This window comes from Oxyura jamaicensis, chromosome 1, assembly GCF_011077185.1.
Source record: "Oxyura jamaicensis isolate SHBP4307 breed ruddy duck chromosome 1, BPBGC_Ojam_1.0, whole genome shotgun sequence".
NCBI lineage: Eukaryota > Metazoa > Chordata > Aves > Anseriformes > Anatidae > Oxyura > Oxyura jamaicensis.
The window spans coordinates 198,401,285-198,422,411 of NC_048893.1; the positions used below are offsets into that span (position 1 = coordinate 198,401,285).

Below are 21,127 nucleotides of genomic sequence, written 5' to 3' on the forward strand. Positions count from 1 at the left end.
GTCTCTAAGTCTTCAGTGAAACATTTCTGCAGAAAGGTCTTTGCTTGAGGTTCCCTCTCCATTGTTCTGTCCAGAATTTTGATCATATTTTACATAGGTTTCAGACAAAAGGGGCCATAATGGTTCCCTCCTATCTGCATGTGCATGTCAGTATCTGTACATCTTCCTGAGATTGCAAAATTTTGTAATATTGAGCATGAAAAGAAGTATCTTTATCAAGAGAAGAAGTTTCCCTAGTGAGTTACATTTATCGGGTAACCCACAGAGAAGGGAGCTCTAGCCCTACGTGCAGGGGGAGTTTCAGCCAGAGACCACAAATTCTTAGCCACCAAAGTCAATCAAACTAGGACAAAGCCATAAGAAACCAAGCTCTTGACCTGCTTCATGCTCCCTGTACTAAATGTTTCCATTTGTCAATGGCAATTGTCTTTTTTAATCAATATATATTTTACTGGTTTTAAAACACCAGAAAATAATTAAAGCAGTGGGGACTTGCTTAGGCTCTCCTAAAGCAGTAAATGGCTACATTCTAGGTCTTTATATACCCTATCTGTCCCGTAACACTCTCCAGTAACACAGAGGATCACAAGACAGATTCTTGGAAGTCTGTATACCAATCCAACGGTGTTGAATTACACTGCCACTTAATTTACACAAACTTTTTATAGAAAAATAATATGTTTACTCAGAAGAAAAAACTGACTTCCTTTATGACCTGGTTTAAAAGACATGGTGGCTCTTTTAAAATGCGTTGTTATAACAGGGCTTATTTAAAAGTGAGCTGAATGAGGTAAGGAGTCTATAAAACCCCTCTTACTAAAACCATAAAATTATATCCTAAATCTCTAAACACAGCCTGTGTCACAGATGACCAGTGAATTATGTAATCCTTACAGTAGTGTTTACTACAGCAACTTCTAAGGCAAGCGGTTTTAGAACATCTACATTGTTCTGCAGAAATGGTACAATGCTATTAAAAAAAAAAAAAAAGGGTGCAGATTGTAGTTGAAAATTTGCCAATTTAAAATTCAGGCAAAGTTATGCAAGCATGAGAAAAAAATAAAAAGATAAGACATGGTTTAAAAATCCTCAGGAAATACGTCATCCTCTACAGATTGGGTTTATCCGAATTTTAGAAAGACCTATAGAGATTAGTTTTTACCTAATACTGCATAAGATGATTACAGCTATTTGCGGCACTTTAATTCCTGCTAGAAACATAAAAACAAAATGATGTTTTATAGAGATGCATCTACCAAAAAAAAATAAATAAATAAACAACCCTCTGACATAAACCTCTTTCATCCATTCTCAGTCCACAGAACAGCTTTCTAAGCTGTAAAATGATGCACTTTTCTTAATGAAATGAAGACTAGGCAAATGTATATCAGAGGTTTTTAGAACTAGATTGTACTAAACTATGTGTTCTTCATAAAGAACATAATGGAAAAAAAAAGATGTTTGGTAGTTTTGAAATGTCCAGATGACTATTATTATTCTCTTTTATAGGTCTCCTTTTTGATCTCTACACAATGTCTCCAAGATGTCCCATTATGAGATCATCCTAACAAATGAAACATTAAGATTTCTGCAGGTTTCATTTTCTTTTCCTTTTAGAGTTACTTCTGAAAAAATAAATACATCAGAACAACATGTGCTACAATTTGAGAGCATCCCATTAATTTAATGTTGTGCAGCTACGGATGCTCCTACAAAAAGCAAAAATCCTTACAAGCTCATAATAACAACCAAACTGTAACTCCCCCTCCCACCTTGCATAGAAGGATTGGTACAATCTTTTTGGTGAAAATAATTTGGAATTGACTTAAGAGTAATGTCAGTATCTAAATAGGAGCTCTTCCCTTTCCATTCCTTCTGAAGAGCTTTTCCTCCTCCCTTCTCTCAGAAACTGAGGGCTGGATTTTCAAAGAATTGTGTTTGGGCCACTTGAGTATAATGGGACTCTAGAGACTACAGCTCTATATGTCGCTTTGAAAATGTGCCTCTTGGCAACCAACTCAGCTGTAATCGAACACAGCAACTCTAGCAAGAAGTCTAGCAACAAGAACAGCCTGAAGGGAAAAGATGTTTTTGAACACAGATTAAAATGCAAAAGGACAATGAATCAATAATCCTTTTGTAAATCACTTACAGACGTTTTACTTCCATATCTGTAGTCACTTCATCCATGTGTAGACTGTGCTTATGAAAAATAGTGGGTCCTCAATTTTCTCATGTTACTCCTAAATTCAGTAGTCAATATTTGTGAAACACAATGAGGATAAGAAAAATATTTATGAAACACAATGAGGATAAGAAAAAATCAAGAGTCTAAGTTCAAACATGGCTGGTTGAATCAAACCACACAAGCATAAATTTGTGAACAAAAGGAACTAGACAACACTTAAACTTAGGTGCTCAGATTTGAAAAGTACCTCTTAATACATTTATTTCTCTTCATCGTTTTTTGTGATACTCAGCGAAAAGACATCCTATAGATTTTTAAAGCATTTTGGAGCATAACTAGAGTTGAACACAGATGTAAAGAACAGGGATGGATACAATAGCTGAATTTATTCATAAAGGACTCAACTTCTATTGAAGCTGTAGGATCTACAACAATTGAATTTGGTACTTAAAATAATAACTTTACACCTGGTAGGAATGAAAACATATGCATCCAGGTTAACAATTCTGTTCAGAAACCACATTTTGTGTTAGCAGTTACAGCCTAAGTACTCAAAAGGTTGATCAGTTCTCAATAAAAACAGATGTTTGACAGTTGTAGATGAGATCAAGTTTTGGAAAGTGTTGAAAACTCAGACTCTGAAAAGTACATCTAAGTAGGCACTCAAAAATGGACACTTTCAAGACTTTTAGACATTCTGTAAATACAAAAAAACAAAGGTACTTTAGCAGTACAGAACTTAAAATGAGATGGAGAGTTCTGCCTTCAGCATTTCTTTGGATGGTCTGATTGATAGGTGAATGGAAGAAACTATGATAGGAAGCTAAAACAAATGTCATGGAAGTGGAGTTTTTTGAAATAATGATTATGCAAGAACCTCACTAGTGATTGTGTAATAACATCATCCTCCACAGTTAAAATATTGATGAGAGGTCACTGTTTTGTATTATTGCAGAATCTAGACCAACCAAATAGCAAACCAAATGTAATAATGCGAGAATTTGAACACGCCTGGCAATTCCCAAATCTCTTTTATACAATGAAGCATTTGAGGACAAGGAAAAGACACCCAAAGTCCTACAAATTAAAATGCTATCTAACGTCACACCATTGTATTCCTCAATCTGCAACTGTGGCAATCAAATTATTTTCTTTGTTCTTTGGACCCAACCTTAATGTAGCTATAATCACCTTCTCATTTCTGGCATATGTAATACATCAAAAAATATTGCAGTGTAGCCACACACGAAGCACATATGTTGTTAGAACACTTTGAAGGGTTACTTCAAAGTACTGCAGAAATAGATGTACAGACAACAATGCTTCTGAGACTTGTGTATGTCTTCAATACATACTTTTATATTCGCAGTTATCTTCGTGAAAATAACATAGAAACTTCGCATCTTTTTTTCGTTCTTCAGTTCACATTATTTATTACTATTTGGCAAATACTGTTTAGGTACAAACGTAGTAACTTTAAAAAAATAATAAATAACTATTAAAATTATGTAGGCTTTATAAAGTAAAGCTAATGACTTTAAGTAAGCCAAGGAGAAATACAAGTAAAATAGTATCAACATTAATTACTTTGCAGGAAATGTTAAAGACAGGTAAATACATTTTTCATAAATGCTACAGAAGTTACTGAAACTCTTCACAGACCTCCCTCATCTTCACAGTAATAGTGTTGTATTCATGTACTTCTACTTTTATCATGTATAACCAAAAGTTTTCCCTAACTACCACTGATTGTAGCTCTGCAATGAGCACAATTGTCAATCTGGCTTCAAACAGCCATAACCAGAGGGAACATGTGGTTCCACTGCCATTGTTTGTGTTAAGAAATGCTCTCTTCAGATTAATTCTCAACAAAATTTACAGATGTTTGTGAAGGAATGAAAAGCTAAGGGGCCAACACACTGTGAGAAAGAGGGCAGAGAGAGGTAGAGCAAACGTGGCACACACTTACTATCACCACATCCCAGGACTGGCAGCACAAGCACTGCGTGGTACTAGGGACAGCAGAGATGCTACAGCCACATCAGGAAGTTCATGGCCTTGAAAACATTTTATGTATAATAACTCAGAAGTTATTTTACATAAAGCTCCAACACATCAAGAGCTCCGTTTTGACAAATGCTGTCATTTACAGTGACCTCCACGTACGTGGAAGAAAGACAGAGTGATGAACCGGCACTATCTGAACACAGCAACATCACATGGATGGGACCATTCGGCCAGTTTCACTGTGTGCCTGTGCATTTTTCTTGACTAATTTCTGAGTTTCTTTGGCTGATATTTTCCATAAAACATAATGCAAAAGATGCAAATATTTTAGATGATAAAATCTAGAAAAGATGAAAATCAGTGAAACTTTGGTCATTCACCTGTGTGGAGATGCAGCTTCACCTTCAACTTTGCATAGTTATATCCTACTCTGGTTTAACAATTTCCATTAAACAAAAGGAAAGCAGCAAGGTTTAGGAATAATGATTCAATGCCCTATCTTGCATGAGTTTTTTCTTACACTTTGCTTTACTATAAATAAGCAAATACCTTTGAAATATTAGGACAATGCGTTTCTTCACAGAGAACCAAGAAGGATCATCTCAACATGCTGTTGCATTGTAAATACAAATTAAATAGTAAGAGAAAAGTTACAAAGTCTGACCTAGATCTGGCCTTCAAAGGCATACAAAGGCATTAAATATTAGTACCTACCTAGAAGTGCCTGAAATAAGCTGCTCTTAAAGATGCCCATCACTTTTCTGATGGCTTTTTTCAGTTGTTGCTCTTCTGGCTTCCTCAGTTTTTTACAATATTCTTCCAGCAGCACTAGAGCTCGGTCAGTATCTAAAAATGAACAAGCACAAAAACGGTGTTTATTGACTCAGGAAAGTATTTAAATTCCCAGAGACTGCCCCCACATTTCTGAAGGCATTTGTTCACACATGTAGGAACATTTACACCAAATGGTGTTGCATTCTCTTGTAAGGTGCATGCCCTGAGCCTTAAAACTCAGGCAATATGGAGAGACTAACCCATCGCCAAAACAGGAAGAATACTGCATATCTGAGAACCCTGCAAAAGGAAAATGATCTTTTGAATAAAATCTACAACAAGTGTTTATCCTTCATTTATCCAAAACCAGCTGGAAGCTATGGGTTTTGAACCAAATTACAATTTGCAGAAGCTACAAAATTATAGGCAATAACCATTATGGATATCTGTGCAGGAAAACTGGCCTTAAAATATATTCAGAGAAGACATGAAAGTCTTTGCTTGGCATCTGAAGCACTCAATTCTCTGTTCTCTGAATAGCAAATGTGTATCTGAAAGGCAGGTGTCCAAGAGGGTTCTTTTATTTTTGTTCCCTTGCTACAAAGAATTGCTATCTACCTCTTTGCTGAAAATGAGACTTTGATAGCAGACTTGCATTCATGTGTTGGCTCAAATGGAGCGATCCAGCCTTCTCAAAGAGGCCAGGAAAACAGAGCTCTCTTTCTCCTGCTGCTATTGTCTTTGTGTAGTCATTTGCCAAGAACATGAGTGACATATAAAATCATATGAAATCCAAATATCATCGTTTGATATAAATAAATGTACAGGAAAATGGAGAATCAGACTTAACCTTTCCTTCTCCCATCCTAAGTAGAAATGTCCATATACGTACCTATGACACTGAGATGTCTGCACATGCTTTTGTAATTATATTACCACCAAATTTGCAGTAAGATTCCCAAGCAGTAAAAAACGCCGAACTAATAATTATAATGAAACAAGTGGCTCAATATAAATTTCTTACAGTGAAGTCCAGTATAAGCTTCCTTGTAGGACAGGTGCAGCCTCTTTTAGCTAGATTAAATGTAATGAAGTTCTGTCAAAATGCTTGGAAAGGTAAACCAGACTGCTTTCATCATTGTTTTTTCTAAATATCTGAAAGCAAACTTATTTTTCTCTATGTAAAAATTGATTGTTCAACCAAGAATCTTGAACATGATCTATGCAGTGTGTGCCCTGCAGTACAACAATTAAATGTGTTCACAGTATGGGAAAAGACACAACTTACATTCAGCTGATAACATTCTTAAATTCTTAAATTATGAAAGGAGAAACATTTAATCAATGGTTGATGGTTTTTTTTCTCTCTCCTCAATCACAGGGGAAATAAGGGTTAGACGTTCGCCTGGATTTAACCTGAAGCAGTCAGCGAGTTGAGGACCCACTTACAATGTACAGAGAGAAATCAGCTTATTTAAAGGCCAATTCTGAATACTGGGGCTAGGTTCCCAGTGTGAATCACCCTCAAAAATTGTGTTTTTTTCCCACTGACTGTGATAGATGAGGGCGCTCAGCTCTCCCAAGGCTCAAGCAAGCCTTTTTTGCACGACTGGTTTCTCCTCGGCAGTAGGGTGCTGCACCATGAACAGCTCTTGCCAGGCTGGAGATTTTGGGGTGGAGGAAGCAAAACCCACAAAGTTATTCATAAACAAAGCAGCCGCAAGAAGCAGAAAGCAAAAATACCTTTTAACAATCGGTTCCACCAAACCAGACCAAGCCACTGCTGTATTCCCAACCAGTTGCTGGGGATATGTAACTACCTCTATACATGAGCTCAGCTTCTTTGCCTTGAAAACCCCAATAACATTATACCTTTCGCTGAGCTCATAACGGTGCATCTGACGTCCCTGTCATGCCTGATTTTGTCTATATACAAGTTCTGGCTCCCCACTACTAAATAATTAGTTAATAGCTTAGGATGTTATTCCACTCCTGCTGCCTCAGTCACCTGGGGCACAGTGCTGATGTCCCCTCCTTCATTCACCATTTCTTCCCCAAAGTGTACAGCTCTGATTTTAAGAACAAACAAACCAAAAACCCAACCAACCAACCAACTAACGAAAAAAAAAAAAAAAAAAAGTAGTGTCCTTCTGGGCAGTTGAATAGAATTTTTATAAATAACGTCCTTTTGGGGGGTTAAATAGAGTTTTTATTTTCACCAAAATTATTACTTTGTAATTCATCAGGATGAAAAAAAGCCTACTCCCGGTGGACCCTGAAACAGTTCCAAACCCTACGAACCAAACAAGTAACAGAGCACAGCTCTAGTGTTAACTCTAAATCCTGGCTAAATTCCAGCTCAAGGACTTAACTTCCTGCCTAGCTTTCCTTTATAGCCCTCATAACTCAATAACATGGCATGTCTGAAGAACTCCAAGCACGCCCTCCAAGATGACGACCACCTTCAGCTCCCAGTTACACCCAAAGCAGGTGAGGACGGCCAGTACTTTCCACTCTTTGGGCTGACAGCTACGGAGCGTAAATCACAGCTGACCGCCCACACTGCAGCACAACATTTAAATAAGGACAATATTCTTGCCACACTAATTAAACAAATGTTTCTGAAGCTGAATACCCACACATTCTTCTCTTCCGGGTTTTCGTGGAGGACCTGATCGCTGTACGTAAGGGATGACGATATCCACAGGAGCACACGGGCAATTTATAGCAGCCAAAATAAGTCTAAGTGTATCATAAATACAACCAAGAAATCTTTATTCCATGGTTCCACCCATGCTTATACCAAATCCACATTCATTCAAACAAGACCTCAAATCTTCTCAACAGGCATTCAACATTCCAAGTTGTGTTGATCCCAACTAGGTCCTTTGTCTGCTAACAAAAGACCACTGAAAAATAAATATTAACTCTTCCCAATGACATCTGGTCATAGTTCTGTTTTTTTCTTGCTGTTTCTTTGCATATTATATTTTTAAATTAACACATTCATATGAAATGTTAAGCAAAGCTAAGCGTAGCATTGCATGGAGTCTAATTACACCGATTTTAACTCATACAGCTGAACCTACTGCCTTAGAGGGGCCCCTTGGACAAGAACCCCTCAGATGATACCATCCTGCAGAAATTCACATGTATCCTAGACAGTATCTGCATAACTGCTTTCTTTAAATAAGTCATGCTCAAAACATCTTAATAAAATAATAAGAAAAAATTATTTAAGGATACAAGAGGATTTATGGTCCTACAATATCTTGTCCAAAACAGTATTAATTAATCCAAGCTAACAATTTTTCAGTTTATCACTACATAATTTTTTAACCAGTTCACAAATCCTTGAGGTTTATATTACTGATCAGGAATAAGCATCTGCTACAACGAATCAGAGAGATATGTGACACTGGCAGAAAACTGTAGATCAGTAACTTTGCTTATTGGATTTCTTTGGAAAACTATTTTCTCCCTCAAAAAATCTAGAGGAAAAAATCTAGAGAAGATGAAGAAGACTATGAAGACGAAGACGACAAAGAAGATGAAGAAGAAATAAAGCACTGTTAATACAAAGCAACTGACATTTGAATGAAGCATAGCTTCAGCGTAACTTACAGAAAAAAAAAAAAAAAGTTTTCGAGCAATGTCGTCAACAAGAACTGAAGCCATACATACAAACAGGTATAGAGCGAGGTGTACCACACATCTGGCTATGAACCTCTCACCAATAGAAAATGGTTTCTTAAAGCATTGCCCTTAAAATGTAAGCCAATATGAAAAACTAAATGTCGTAATTACATATATTTAAAAGCAAGGAAGAAAATTCTGTAATTAAATTGCTTAATCATTTACTTTGATATAACAACGCAGAAATCAATTCTACCTCAGCTACATCTCAGGGTCCATATCTGGGATCTGGATGCCACTTACAATACCAACCAGTACCTGAAAGCAGCAGGATTTCCTTGCCCTTCTGGTTTATTTCATGGTCTTTACCTGCTTCTTTTTATTTTTAATTTCAGTTCAGAATCATTGACAGTCCATATAGGCAAGGAGCTACTGAAAAATTTGAGCTTCAGATTGTTCTCTAAAAGCATAACATGTGAGCATTCAGATTTGGACAAAATAGTTTGTTCAGGTGACTGAAATCTTAATGGAGTTTAGTACACCAAAACTGAGTTCAAAAACTGTGGGAACCTCTACAACTACAGGAAACAGTTTTCCTAAATATCTCCCAGATATTATTCAAACCTTTTATCCTTCCAATGAACTAAATAGGTTGGGCCTGAAGACAGTTTAGGAATATCTACGAATTTCAGCAATTAAATTGTAAAAGATTTGACTAACAAGATCCATTGAAGCTATATGAGAAAGACAAAACTGATTCAAAACCAGTCGTTGAGCTCTGTCCTCAGAACGGCTCAAACCAGAAAATGCTGAATGGTCAGGCCTCAAACCAAGGAACAGATGACTGGAGCACCACATAATTTGGGCAGATGCAATTTATTTGTTATGTGCCTGTTTTCAAGCCCTGATAGCTCCTTCTGGCCACAGTAAAGCCACGTAAGCTAACACTGTATGGACCAGCGCACAATACTGGCCAACACCAACCTTATTATTTCAGAAACCTGCTGTGCTTGAACACCTGCAAGCCTCCCAAGAGCTGCTGCTGCCATCCTTAAAGGTTTGCTACAGCCACCAAACTCCTGCTACAAAAGAAGGCAGTTTAGTAAATGGAGAGGGAAAAATAAAGCAAATACGTTGCCAAACTTAGCAGGAACTGGAAACTTCTGCCTCGCACGTGCAAGCAATCATGGCCAGCTGTTTAACAGCAGCCTTCACCAGCACAAGGTAGTTTCAAGTGACCACTGACTCTCAGAGAACACCAGATTTGCTCAGAAGACAATTTGTTGGCAAACTTAAGATTGTATTTGCTTTTATTTTCTCTTATTGGCATCAGAACTGGTGTATAACAAAACTTTAGGGGTACAACGGAATGGGAAAATGTTGACTTTTCCCTTTCCAAAAAGGAATTGTTATTATTTCTGACTAGCAAAGTCTTCGTCACAGGTGAATTTTAAAGAAAAATATGCCAACATATTTCAAGAGACTCTTTCCAGCTTTTGGAGAACCAGGATTGGGAAAATGTAGGGCACCAAAGCTGGAAAAAGCATGACGAATGGGGGAGGGAAAAGGCAGCAGCCAAAATAGACGTGAGAAATGTAATCAGAGCACTGGGAAAGAGAGCAAGGAAGTTTTTTCAGTGAACTTCGATAACTTTAAAATAAAAGGATCTCCAAAATTACTTGCACTTTGGGGTTCAAACATTACTTTAGATGACCGCTGAGGTCTCAGCAAACACTGTTCCCTGCCCCTCTTATTTTAGGATCTCTTGATTTGATCCTGGGCTCTGAAAAGCTCCAAATTTTGAAATGAGTTGTTGTAGATCAAAGGGAGGGGTCTGACCCAAGCCTAAACCACCAGCGACTTATTCACCTTTCTTAATCTTCACCCAAGACAGCAAACACAGAGGAACAAATCCTCTTAGCACACAGTGCACCTGTACGGAAGACCTGGGCTTCACAACTGCTACATAAGACTGCCCTGTAAAATCTGAAATTTCTAAACTGGAGATAAAAGCCAGTTAAATTTTTGAAAGAAACAAGAAACGGTATGCTGAGACAGTTGAGAGAGACAAAATTGCAGGCTATAATGTTTCAAAAGCCTTGAGAATTACTTAAAAAACGCCAATTGTTATATATATAATCATTAATATAATTATTATTAATGATTATATATATATATACGCATATATAAATATATATATATGTGTATATATATATATATATAATGAGGTGCAAAAGAGGGGCAGTAGAGGGCCAGCAAACAGGGAATGTGTGGCTCTGTAGAAACCAGAAAGCTCCCAGCACCTCTGGCCCTTCTCACAGGGCTTTAATAAGCCCTCAGGGAAAGGCCCCATATGGGTTGCATGACCCCAAGGAAACATAAGGCCTTATGGATGTGGCAAATACTATCTAAGGGTGATGAGCACTCACAACGAACAAGTAACTGCTCCTGGGAGCATGTATAATGAGTGAGCTGTCCCACTAGGGAAACCAAGTGGACAGAAACGGAGAGGTTAACCATGTAAGGTGAAGTGATTACCAGACAGGCTTATTTCTAGGGTTTTGGCGCCCAGGGGAGGCTGCCACAGGGCCTGTGGAGATTAAATTTCAGTCAGTGACTCTTTCAAGGAATGAAATTTAAAGTTAAGGTTTCACTGAGTCGCCCTGCTAAGAAACCCCATGCTCTCCGTTAGCTGCAAAAGGAAGCGTTGCCTCCTCGACCAACTGTAGCCTTTGTGAAACTGAAGTTTAGGAGCAGTTCAGTTGTGAAGTTCTGTTGTTCCAGACCTTGATGCTGTTAAAAGACCAGAAACAGGGCTGATATTCTGTGAGAAGAACTGCTATGCAAGTACAACCACAAGTTTTACAGGACAAGGCAATGTTGTGTGCTCAGTTCCAACCCCTGCGTCTTTTGTACATGGTTTACATTTCCAAAGCCTCTTATTCTCTCTTCTGGAATTAAATTTACCTTAAAGCAGACTCCAAACCCTGGCTGAGGACCCGTGAATGCCACAGAGCAGACTGGTGGATAAAGCCAGTCAGCTTTACAACACGCACACACAAATGACCAGGGAAGCAATGATAAGAAAAGAACACTTGGGTTCCTTTTTTTGGCATGGTTGTTAGGACTCAGGCTTTTTGTCCAATTTACTGTAAGGAAAACTGGGTCTTTATGAAAAAATTCCATTTTCCATGATAATTAGCTGCAATGTCAGTTTGTTGTCTGAGTGTCTTCACGCTTGGTTTTACAGCACGTAACCATACATCTGTTCTGTTAAAACGCTACCTTTACTTTGCTTTTTTTTGAGTTTTAAATATATTCCTTAAAACTTGACTAAATGTACTTACCCAAGGAACAGGGTAACTATATAAAAACCAGTTAGTGCCTGGCTCAGCATTAAGCCATAGGAAACTTTTCTCCAGCGTTTAGCAGAAAGCATCCTGCAACCAAAGCCTGGTGCCCCCTACCCCGGATGGGATGGTGGGGATATCAGACCCCTGCAATCCCACAGGTATCCTTCCTCTACTCACGTCTTCCTGTAAATACAATTAACCCTCAAAAACAAACAAATAACAAAACAAAAAAACTTAATATTTAGTGTATAATCTGTTTTATGTATCACTTTACTGTAATAAGATCCCCTTGTTCCTTATCAGTGGCTCATTGTGGGACCTGGTTTCTTCCCACTAGATCACTTCTTTTCAGGGATCACAGAAGGGTTTAGCAACTGCTGGTATCAGCTACTAATCCCATGGGGGGCAATCCTTTTTCCTAGAGAACTCTTTTTTTCCCAGCCACATTGAAGGTAAAGCAGGGACCGTTTGTTAGTGATCTTTTCTCATATTTCTTGTCCTGGCTACACAGACTGTTTGTCTCAGGTATAAAAGCAGCTTCTGGGGGCTCTGAAGCTCCTTTTAGAATCAGAGAAACCCTGGAAGTGTAATTAGCTTCACCTGAACTTCTTGTTTCTGCCTTTCAAGTGTCACAACATTAAAATCTAGGTGTAAAAATCAGCAATGCAAATAGGAAGACAGAATGAAAATGAAGCCACGCACCCCCCAAAATGATGTAGCGCCAAATGAAAACCTCTTGTTCATGCAGCAGAATAAAGGCAACTTGACAGAGCTTAGCAGTCACAAAAATATGAAAGAGCCGTGCTTTGAAGAACAGCGGTGTCATCCACAAAAATCTAGCTGTACAAACGTAGCTGTATTCCATACACAAGGCTAGTGGAACTTGGTGGATAGTTGTACGAGTGAAAAACAGGAGTTATACACTTATTACAGCTGTTGTATGTTTTTGCTTTAAAAGATTCAAATTTAAAAATAACATAGATGTGAAAACTGGAACGAGGCAGACAGCTAACAAAAAGGCATCTGTTCTGGAATAAATAACTTCCAAACTCATACAAAACAAGCATTGTTTCGCATGAAAGAAAACAATGTGGAATTACGAAAATTCAGATCTAACCCCGTAACACTGACATCTTTCTGGAGATGCAATAAATAAATAAATAAAAATAAGAAATGGAATGAGATCAAGTCTTATTTATTACCAAAACATGTATTATGATCTTACATTTTCCCAGAACCACTTTGGATTTTTTTCATTTAAGATCCTTTGTATAAGACTGGAGTCTTTCAGCTGATAAAAAAAAATAATGAATTCTACATTTTGGATGTTAAACAATTGAATCTATACACCGGCAAAATTTGGTTTGAGGTTTATTTGTGGTGGCTTTGTTTATCAAAAGCACAGCTCAGCAGGCATTCGTCCCCAAGATGGTGTTGCTGGAGAGCACAACACCCAGGACTGAACTGGAAGGTGACGAATTACTCCTCTGCAGGGTAGCGACATATGCCATACTGCTAGGGGAGAGAGCCGTGTGAAGCACAATATGCTGGTTTGTTTGTAGAACCCTAAATTGTCCAGATTCTCTCCTTCCCAGAAGGAAGGAGAGAATGACTCACCTTCACTCACCTTTCTGACAAATGTGATCTGAAGGAAGCATTTACCTCTTCTTCCCCAAAGTGAAGACAGACTTAAGGGCACTTACACTAAATTATCTTGGTGAAGAAAGTTTGATGGCAACAAAAGCTCCTCTGAAAAGCAGCAAAAGAAACCATTAAAAAGCAAATGGTTTCTTCACATATTTTTTATGTTGGTTACTACTGTCATCACCCATCAGGCCAAGGGAGCCCCACTGGCTATTTCTGGGATTAATATGGCAAGAGAAAACGTGATCTTTATTTTTATAAAGATGTTGTTTGGCACTGGTTTAATCCTCCGTAAATACAAGATACCATAGTAAAACAGACCTTAAATACTTTGTAAGAAGCACAAACCTGATATGGCTCAATCAAAATAAGGAAAACTGAGTAAGGCAGTAATTCTCAAAATGAGAATTTCAGCAATTTTCAGCAAAATGCTGAAGCAGGGGCTGCAAAAGCACCTTTTAGCACCCTGGCCTACCAGTTACAAATTCAGCTTTTTCTCCACGGTCACCCTCTGACATCTAACTTGACCATCTGGAACAAATTCAGAAGGAAAGAAGGGAGGCTGAGAAGGGAAAAAAAATGCTTATCATGCAAGATTCCGTTACTTCCACTGCGTGCAATATGCGTTTAACAGGAATGGGAGGAGAGGATGCACAGCTGCCTCTTGTCTCAATCAACAGCATGGCTGCTTCCAGTTGTAGTGACTAACAGTACAACAATTTGTAACACTTTTTCCTGACAAAAATAACAAATAGTGTTAATTTATAGCACTCACGGAATACACAACGTCAGCTCTCATAAAGATCTCAGGCAAAGAAATGTTTTTTCCCCCTACACATTAAAGGAGAGGCTGAGATATCACCCACCTGAGCCCAGTGAGCGTGGCTACCCTGTGTTCCCGATGCCGATGAGGAGGACAAGAGCCAAGAGGAAAATTTAGACCTCAGGTGGGTCAAAATGCCCTCACTGGGGGTAAAAGTCTCTTTGCTGACTAAAGCAGTCCCCTGGAATAATAAGGTGGGCACCCTGTGTACGTGAGGCAACTAAAATGGGCTGGATCTGTGTAAGAAAATCTGACAAACAGCAGAACGATGGTAGAATTCAAAAAAAGCCCATAAAATTCACTACTTCCAATCCAGAGTCACCATAACTTTGCAGCCTGTATTTTTACAAAGACTTGTTCTACACTGTGTCTGCTCCTACGGTCCTTTTGTGTGCAAAATGTGTCGCTGCTTCTCACAGAGGGAACACCCTGTGGCTAGAAAAAGATTACTGCCAGGGAAGCAGCTACATCCTTCAGTCATAGCCCTGTGGTGGAAGTTGGGAAAGTTTAGGCAGCAATTTTCTGCCACTTGTTCAATTCTTGGGAAACAAAAATTGTGCTTTTCGTAGTCTGTAAGCCTAGCCTACAACTTTGCTCTGCTCCCTGTCGATTCTCTGTAAAAACTGTAAGGTAGTTTGACAGAACTTGGAGTGAGTAACGTGGCTTTTTAGCCACGTGCTTATTTGAGAAAATTTATTCAGCAACTGAGATGACAAAAAGCTTGTAATACTTACTAAAATGAAACGCGAAACACAAATCTACTTCAAAACCTACTGGATCTCCTGCTTAGTAGGCTGTCAGAAGCCTGCAACTACATTCACCAACATTTCTGAGCACCAGAAGTTACAGTCCTAAATTGAAATGTTGTTACTTAAAAAGAAGTTCAGGGCACAAAGGACTCCAGAGCATTAAGAGGAGCCAACTTTGTCTGGCTCTCTATAAACTTTGCTTTTATAATTCCTGCCCAGTTGTTTTAGATGCCTTCCTTTCAACAAACCAGCCACATAAAATATGTATTATCACTGCATAATCCAACATTTCCTAGCGTAGCTGTCACATTCTCCTAAATGGCGCAGTCCACGAGGGATCAGATCAAGGCTTTTTAATTCTTCTTGTTGATCAGTTTGATAAAATATGTCCTTGAAAGCGTTTCATTATATAAGAGGTATGATGAAAAAAAAAAAAAAAAAGTCTATGTAAAACAGAACCAGCATGCCTTCATAAATTGACTACAATGCAGAGAGTCAAAATATTCATGGCAGCCCACAGGGTGCATCTGGCTCAAGATATGGTTCCTTTCCATCTCAGAGCTGCAAAATGGGGTGAGGACAGTATAAACCCCACTCCTACCACCTAGACACAGCCAGAAGTGTAAAGGTGTTGGCAGGGTTAGCAGTCGTGCAGCCAGGCGTCCAGGTGTGGCGGCTCCTGCCACAGCCGTGTGGATCACAAGCAGGGCTCAAATCTGGAATCTGGTCTCTAGCACAGAGGAGCGTGGACTTAATTAGTTTTTTTCTGTCACTGTGAAAGACATGAATGAGTTGCAGCAACACTTCATGCTCTTCAATATTTAGTGCATGAATCCAAAATAAATGCACTTACAAATCTAAATATAGTTCCTTACCGTTAACAGAAATCAACTGGGCTATCTCTGGGAGGAAAGAAGAGAAGAAATGTAAAAATATACGAAAAGCTGACTTCGCTTACTAAGATTCTTCTGTATGGTAGTACTACTTCATTTTAAAGTGAAGATTTCTTCAAGAAGTTCCATAAATTTGTTCTGAATAGTTGTACTCAAACACACCCTAGTTTATTTGGGAAAGTAAAGCATAAATTAAGAGAAAATAATGAATTTAATTCTCAAATTTGTGCATTCCGCATTGTCTCCAAATAGCACTGTCCAACAAGTAATTTTGTCGCTAAACTCAAATGCCTAGTTTGATATAAAATCCAGTGTACCTAAAACAAGTGAAAGATGAGCAACCAAAAGCCAAAGAGAACAGTCGTTTGTTCCATCATGTAACAGCAGTAAAAGCACCAACACAGTGTCTCATCCCTTATCTAAACGGAGCCCATTCAGCACCTGCAGGGTACTTCCCTCTCCGTTTCCAGCCTTGTTTTTGTCCTCTCTTGAGACTGACAAGTGTGCCAACTCCATCCATATTCTTGGGAACATGGAGCCTTACTTCCCTCCCGAAAAAATAAAAGAAAATCATGTCACCCTAACACATCAGCCAAAGGCCTGGCATACTGACACAAACATGACAACCAGTAGCATGCCTCTTTCTCCACATCCATATGGAACTGGTGTTTCCTCTAAGTTGTATGTTTTTTACTAGTAATCTATTTTTTCTGCCTAAGCAGGTCTAGACTTTTAAAAGCAAGATGGCAGACACTGCATTAAGCATTAAGGAATGCAAATTATGTCCAAAGCTATGTGAAATCTGAAACTAGTGCTGGATGTGAAAAAAACTAATCCCCAAAAGGCATTCACTGTTCTTTAGAAGGACCCACCACTGGTCAATGCCAAGGAATGCAGTGTTTGGAAACACCTTCCAGGGATAAATACCAGGATATTTAAAAAATAATGGTCTCCGTACCGAGTTTAGGAGAATATTTTGATCAAATCCAAAAGAGCAACACGTAGGGAAGAGCTGAAATGAAAAGGGATTATCCTGTTTTTATCGATGCCATTGAAACGTATCATCTTGTACAACCTAGAAGCGAGCGCCCCACCGAGATTTCCACAGATGGCATGGGTGAGGAGGACAGAAGACATGAACTCCCAAACTCCCAAGTACATAAAAACCAGAAAGGGAAAACAAATTATCAACAGAAACACAAAGCCAGTTAGAGACAAAGTGCTGTCACAAACATAAAGCAAACAAACGGGTAAAATAAAAAAGAAAACCCACAGGGAAAAAAACATCAATCTCCTTTGGTCACTGGAATATTGTGGAGTACTTACAACAAAAGCAGCTTTTTTTTTTTTTAACTGATAGCGTGTTTCAAGTTGTCAGCAAGCTTTTAATTACATTCAGAAAGTTGGAGTCTATTGCATGGAGTAGACAAATTAAGCCATCCAAAATAATAATAAAGTTGCTGATTCACTAACAATTTTAATCCTGCCATTCATACACTTAAATACATTTTTAGCAGTATCTTTTTAATACCCAAATACATTCACACTGGCAACTTCAGCACGCTGACTGATGGGATAATTTAAAGTATTTCAAGGAGGATATTTGGGTCTCTTGAGATTATATTTAAAATTTGGCAAAATAGAAGAAATCAAAGCCTTGATATATGTTAAGACAGAACTAGACTGTCTGGAAACAAAGAGGAAATTCACCAATTTTTAAGGCCAGAAGGGACCGCTGTGATTGCCCTTCTAACTTCCTGCACGAAGGACCCCATAAGATTGCACCCCCAAAATCCTGCAAGTATTCTGAACCTGAAACATCCTGCACAACAACATCCTCAGTGTCGATCACCTAATTCAGAGTTAACGGTTAAAGTCTAAAAAGTCTGTCTTAGTTTTCCTTCTGTAAACAGGTAAAGCATGCAAGCCTCACAGTGCATTAGGGTGATGTGTTAGAGAACAGCAACGAGAATTATTAAGGGTGATATTCCTCCATACATGATCCCATTGCTACTACATATAATTGTAAGTAATTACGTGAATGACAATGATTCATTAAAACATTTCAGTTTTGAAATTTTGTTTCTACATCATCTATTAAAATCACAAAATGCCATTTGTTGTTTTTGGTTTATAAGCACTCCTAGCAATCTGTGTGGTTTTATTATTATTATTTACACAGTAAATGCTAACTCATAACCAACACCGAAGGGATATTGCCTACCAGGGAAATGAAAAGTCACACTGACTGTATCCCCGTTTGAATTGGGAAACATTCACTTTTTGTTCCTTCCCCCACGCTTTGGTATCAGACCCAGGGATGTGTCAAATCCTAGGACATCTGGAGAGATGAGCTGAATAGAAAAGGTTTGCTTGCAATTTATTCTGTTAGCGTTTTCTGAAACTTTAAATACGTGCCATGTTTACCAGAAATAACCTAAGGTCTACAAGTGTTTTCAGGGTAAGAATTTTCCCCAATATTTCCCAATTCTTGACTGATAGCTGGCAACCACATTTTCCAAAGCTGCTTCTATACTTGCTGTAATCACAGACTTTATGGCAGAAGGGGCAAAACACGAGGCTGGTCATCTTTTCTTAAATGCTGCCACATTACACTCATAGATGTAGTACTTTCATATTGTATTACAGCACGGAAATCAAAGTTAATTAAAGTTGCATTTTAAAAAACACGTTCAAATCACCTTCAAAATACAACTGATGGAACTTTTATTTAAAATTAACTTTGAAACTTTGCTATTTGTTTACGCTGCTGCTGCTGGCTGATGTTTATCCGCCAAACAGGTAAAGAATAGAAAATAGCCCAAATCCATGAATTTAAAATTCATTAGTGTTGGTAAGACAGGCTTCACACAATATTAAATGCCAAGCTTTCCTCTTGGTGTCTGTTCAAGATCTCTGATGGCTGACCCTTACAAAATAAATATTTAAGGCCAAATTTGACAAAGACAGATCTTAAAACATGCCATAAAAATACTTTTAACAATTACTATTGTGAGTGCACTGATTTTTCTCCCATTTTCAGCGCAGAAAAAAAAAAAAAAAAAAATCAATCCCCCATTAAAACACTTTTAATTTCAAATTAGGAGTACCAGAAATCAACAATCCAACAACATGGAGATGCAAAATGAGATATGAAGCTTCATTGCCCACCTTTCTTCTTGACTGGCATTCTTCTTCCTACTCCTGAATCTGGTTGCAAGCACTTATTTAGGTATTAACGATGTACTACTGGAGCACTGCGAGGTCAGGATCTCGCTATCTATTGCAAAACACTCCTACAGTTCAGTTAGGAAATGCAGCTTCAATCTTCATTTCTATCAGTACTTGCTGTTTTCTTGTATTGGATTTCCGATGCTTCCCATAAATAAGAAAAAAAGGGGAAAAAAGAAGCTTTTTGATTTAAGAGATGCTTTCAATTTCTTTAAAATATATTTGAATCTATAAAAATACAAGAGAAAATGCTCCTTGGCAATACAAAACCCTATTACAACTCCTCTTCTGGCAGCAAAGTTTGAAAATTAAAAGATTTTATGTAATACAATTAAGGCACAGTCCATCTCTAGGCAGCTGTCTCAAATACTCCACCTGTACATGCTCAAAACCACGTTATTTGCAGGACAAAAACTCCCAAATAATCCAAAGAAGGAGGAAGACAAAAAACAATCCAGAGTGACTCTTTAAACTTCTTTCACTTCTTGAATGAATTTTGCTAGCTATGCATTGATTACACAGCGGACTGAAAAGGTCCCTTTTTCCTCACCAGACAACAGCCTTCAAATATCACCCTCTTACCCACCAGAAATCACTGGCCAGTCACTTTCATTTTTATTATCTGCAAGCCACCCAGCCTTACAGTCTTTAATGTCCCGCTGATCCTCCCATGTATTAAAAGAGAGGATTGAAAAGGAGGAAAGCAATCCCTTGACCTGGAATTATTAAAGTGACAGTGCTGCTCACTGGGCACTTTGGCAAAGCAGATTGCTTTCTAGTGGAGTCATTTACTTCATGCCATTTCTTCCCTTGCAAAACAGCCACCTCGTCAGAGAGGGATAAGGAGAGTTAGGAGAAGAGCTTCACAAATGGTTCATTTTCAGAGATAATGAAGGATTACTGAAACAAAAAGCAAGCCATGAGATCAGTCCAGAGTTTCCCACTCAGAAGTGCAGCTGGTTGGCTTCAACATGAGCTCTCTCTCTCCCTTTTTCTGAAAAACAAAAAGAGACAAACAGAAAAGGGATAGATTTTCCTCATCTAGTTCGTTAGGAAAAAAAAAATACTATGAAAAAGGTGGAGAAGCTCCAAATGCTTCCCTTCCCCACACGAGGAGCTGTGGTGCACATGACAGGGCTTTGCTTTGCATCAGCTTCTTTAGGAGGCTGAAACTGAATTGGTGAAGGGGGGGGGGGGGGGGCGGCGCTGTTTTGCTCTTTAATGTTCACAACTGAGATCTGTCTCAGCTTCCCCCCCACCTTTCTTCTCTAGCCCCAGAAGGGGACTCCCTGGTGCTTTTTGGAGCGGGACAGCGCAGAGGGGGCTGGTTTGCCCCCAGGAGAACTGGGGTGGGATGCAGAACCGGGCTAGATTTAAGGGAAAAGACCGTTTTCCTCAGGATGAGGACGGAGCTGGGGCGGAGGGAGGATGCAGCCGGGGGCAGGGACGGACACGAAGGAGGACAGGCGGCAAGGCGAGAAGGGGGAAAGGGCAAAGGCAGGGGTCGGGCCGGAGAGGGGTGACGGGTCTGAGGGGAATGGGACCGGGGGGGACTGAGAGGAATGGGGCCCAGGGCCTGAGGGGAACGGGACCGCGGGCCCTGAGGGGAAAGGGGCCGCGGGGCGTGAGGGGAGAGGGTCAGCGGGTTACCCCGAGGGCTGGGCCTCCCCCCATGGAGGGCTCCTCGCTCCGCTAGGGGGAGTCCCCGCGTCTGGGCCGCCGGCTGCAGGCTCCCCGCTCAGCCCCGTCTCCATGGAGGAGCCGCCGCCGCCGCCATCCGCCGCCATCCGCCGCCCCTAGCAACGGGCAGCCAGCCCTCGCCCGCCGCC

At 39.3% G+C, this 21,127-nt stretch overlaps 1 protein-coding gene across 12 annotated transcripts in view; it reads right to left on the reverse strand.

The window, feature by feature from the left end:
• DLG2 (discs large MAGUK scaffold protein 2) overlaps positions 1-21,107 on the reverse strand; it is a 1,027,745-nt gene extending 1,006,638 nt beyond the window's left edge. For 10 of the 12 annotated variants that reach the window (XM_035343381.1, XM_035343350.1, XM_035343376.1 and 7 more), the window contains exons 1-3: positions 20,949-21,107; positions 19,239-20,292; positions 4,910-5,041 (exon numbers count right to left, since the gene is read on the reverse strand). In XM_035343381.1, the coding sequence (XP_035199272.1) occupies positions 4,910-5,041; positions 19,239-19,257 (151 nt within the window). In that variant the 5' untranslated portion in view covers positions 19,258-20,292; positions 20,949-21,107. The remainder of the gene's footprint in view (positions 1-4,909; positions 5,042-19,238; positions 20,293-20,948) is intronic. The other 2 variants (XM_035343406.1, XM_035343367.1) reach the window with 1 other exon arrangement.
• Between the last annotated feature and the right edge of the window lie 20 nt (positions 21,108-21,127).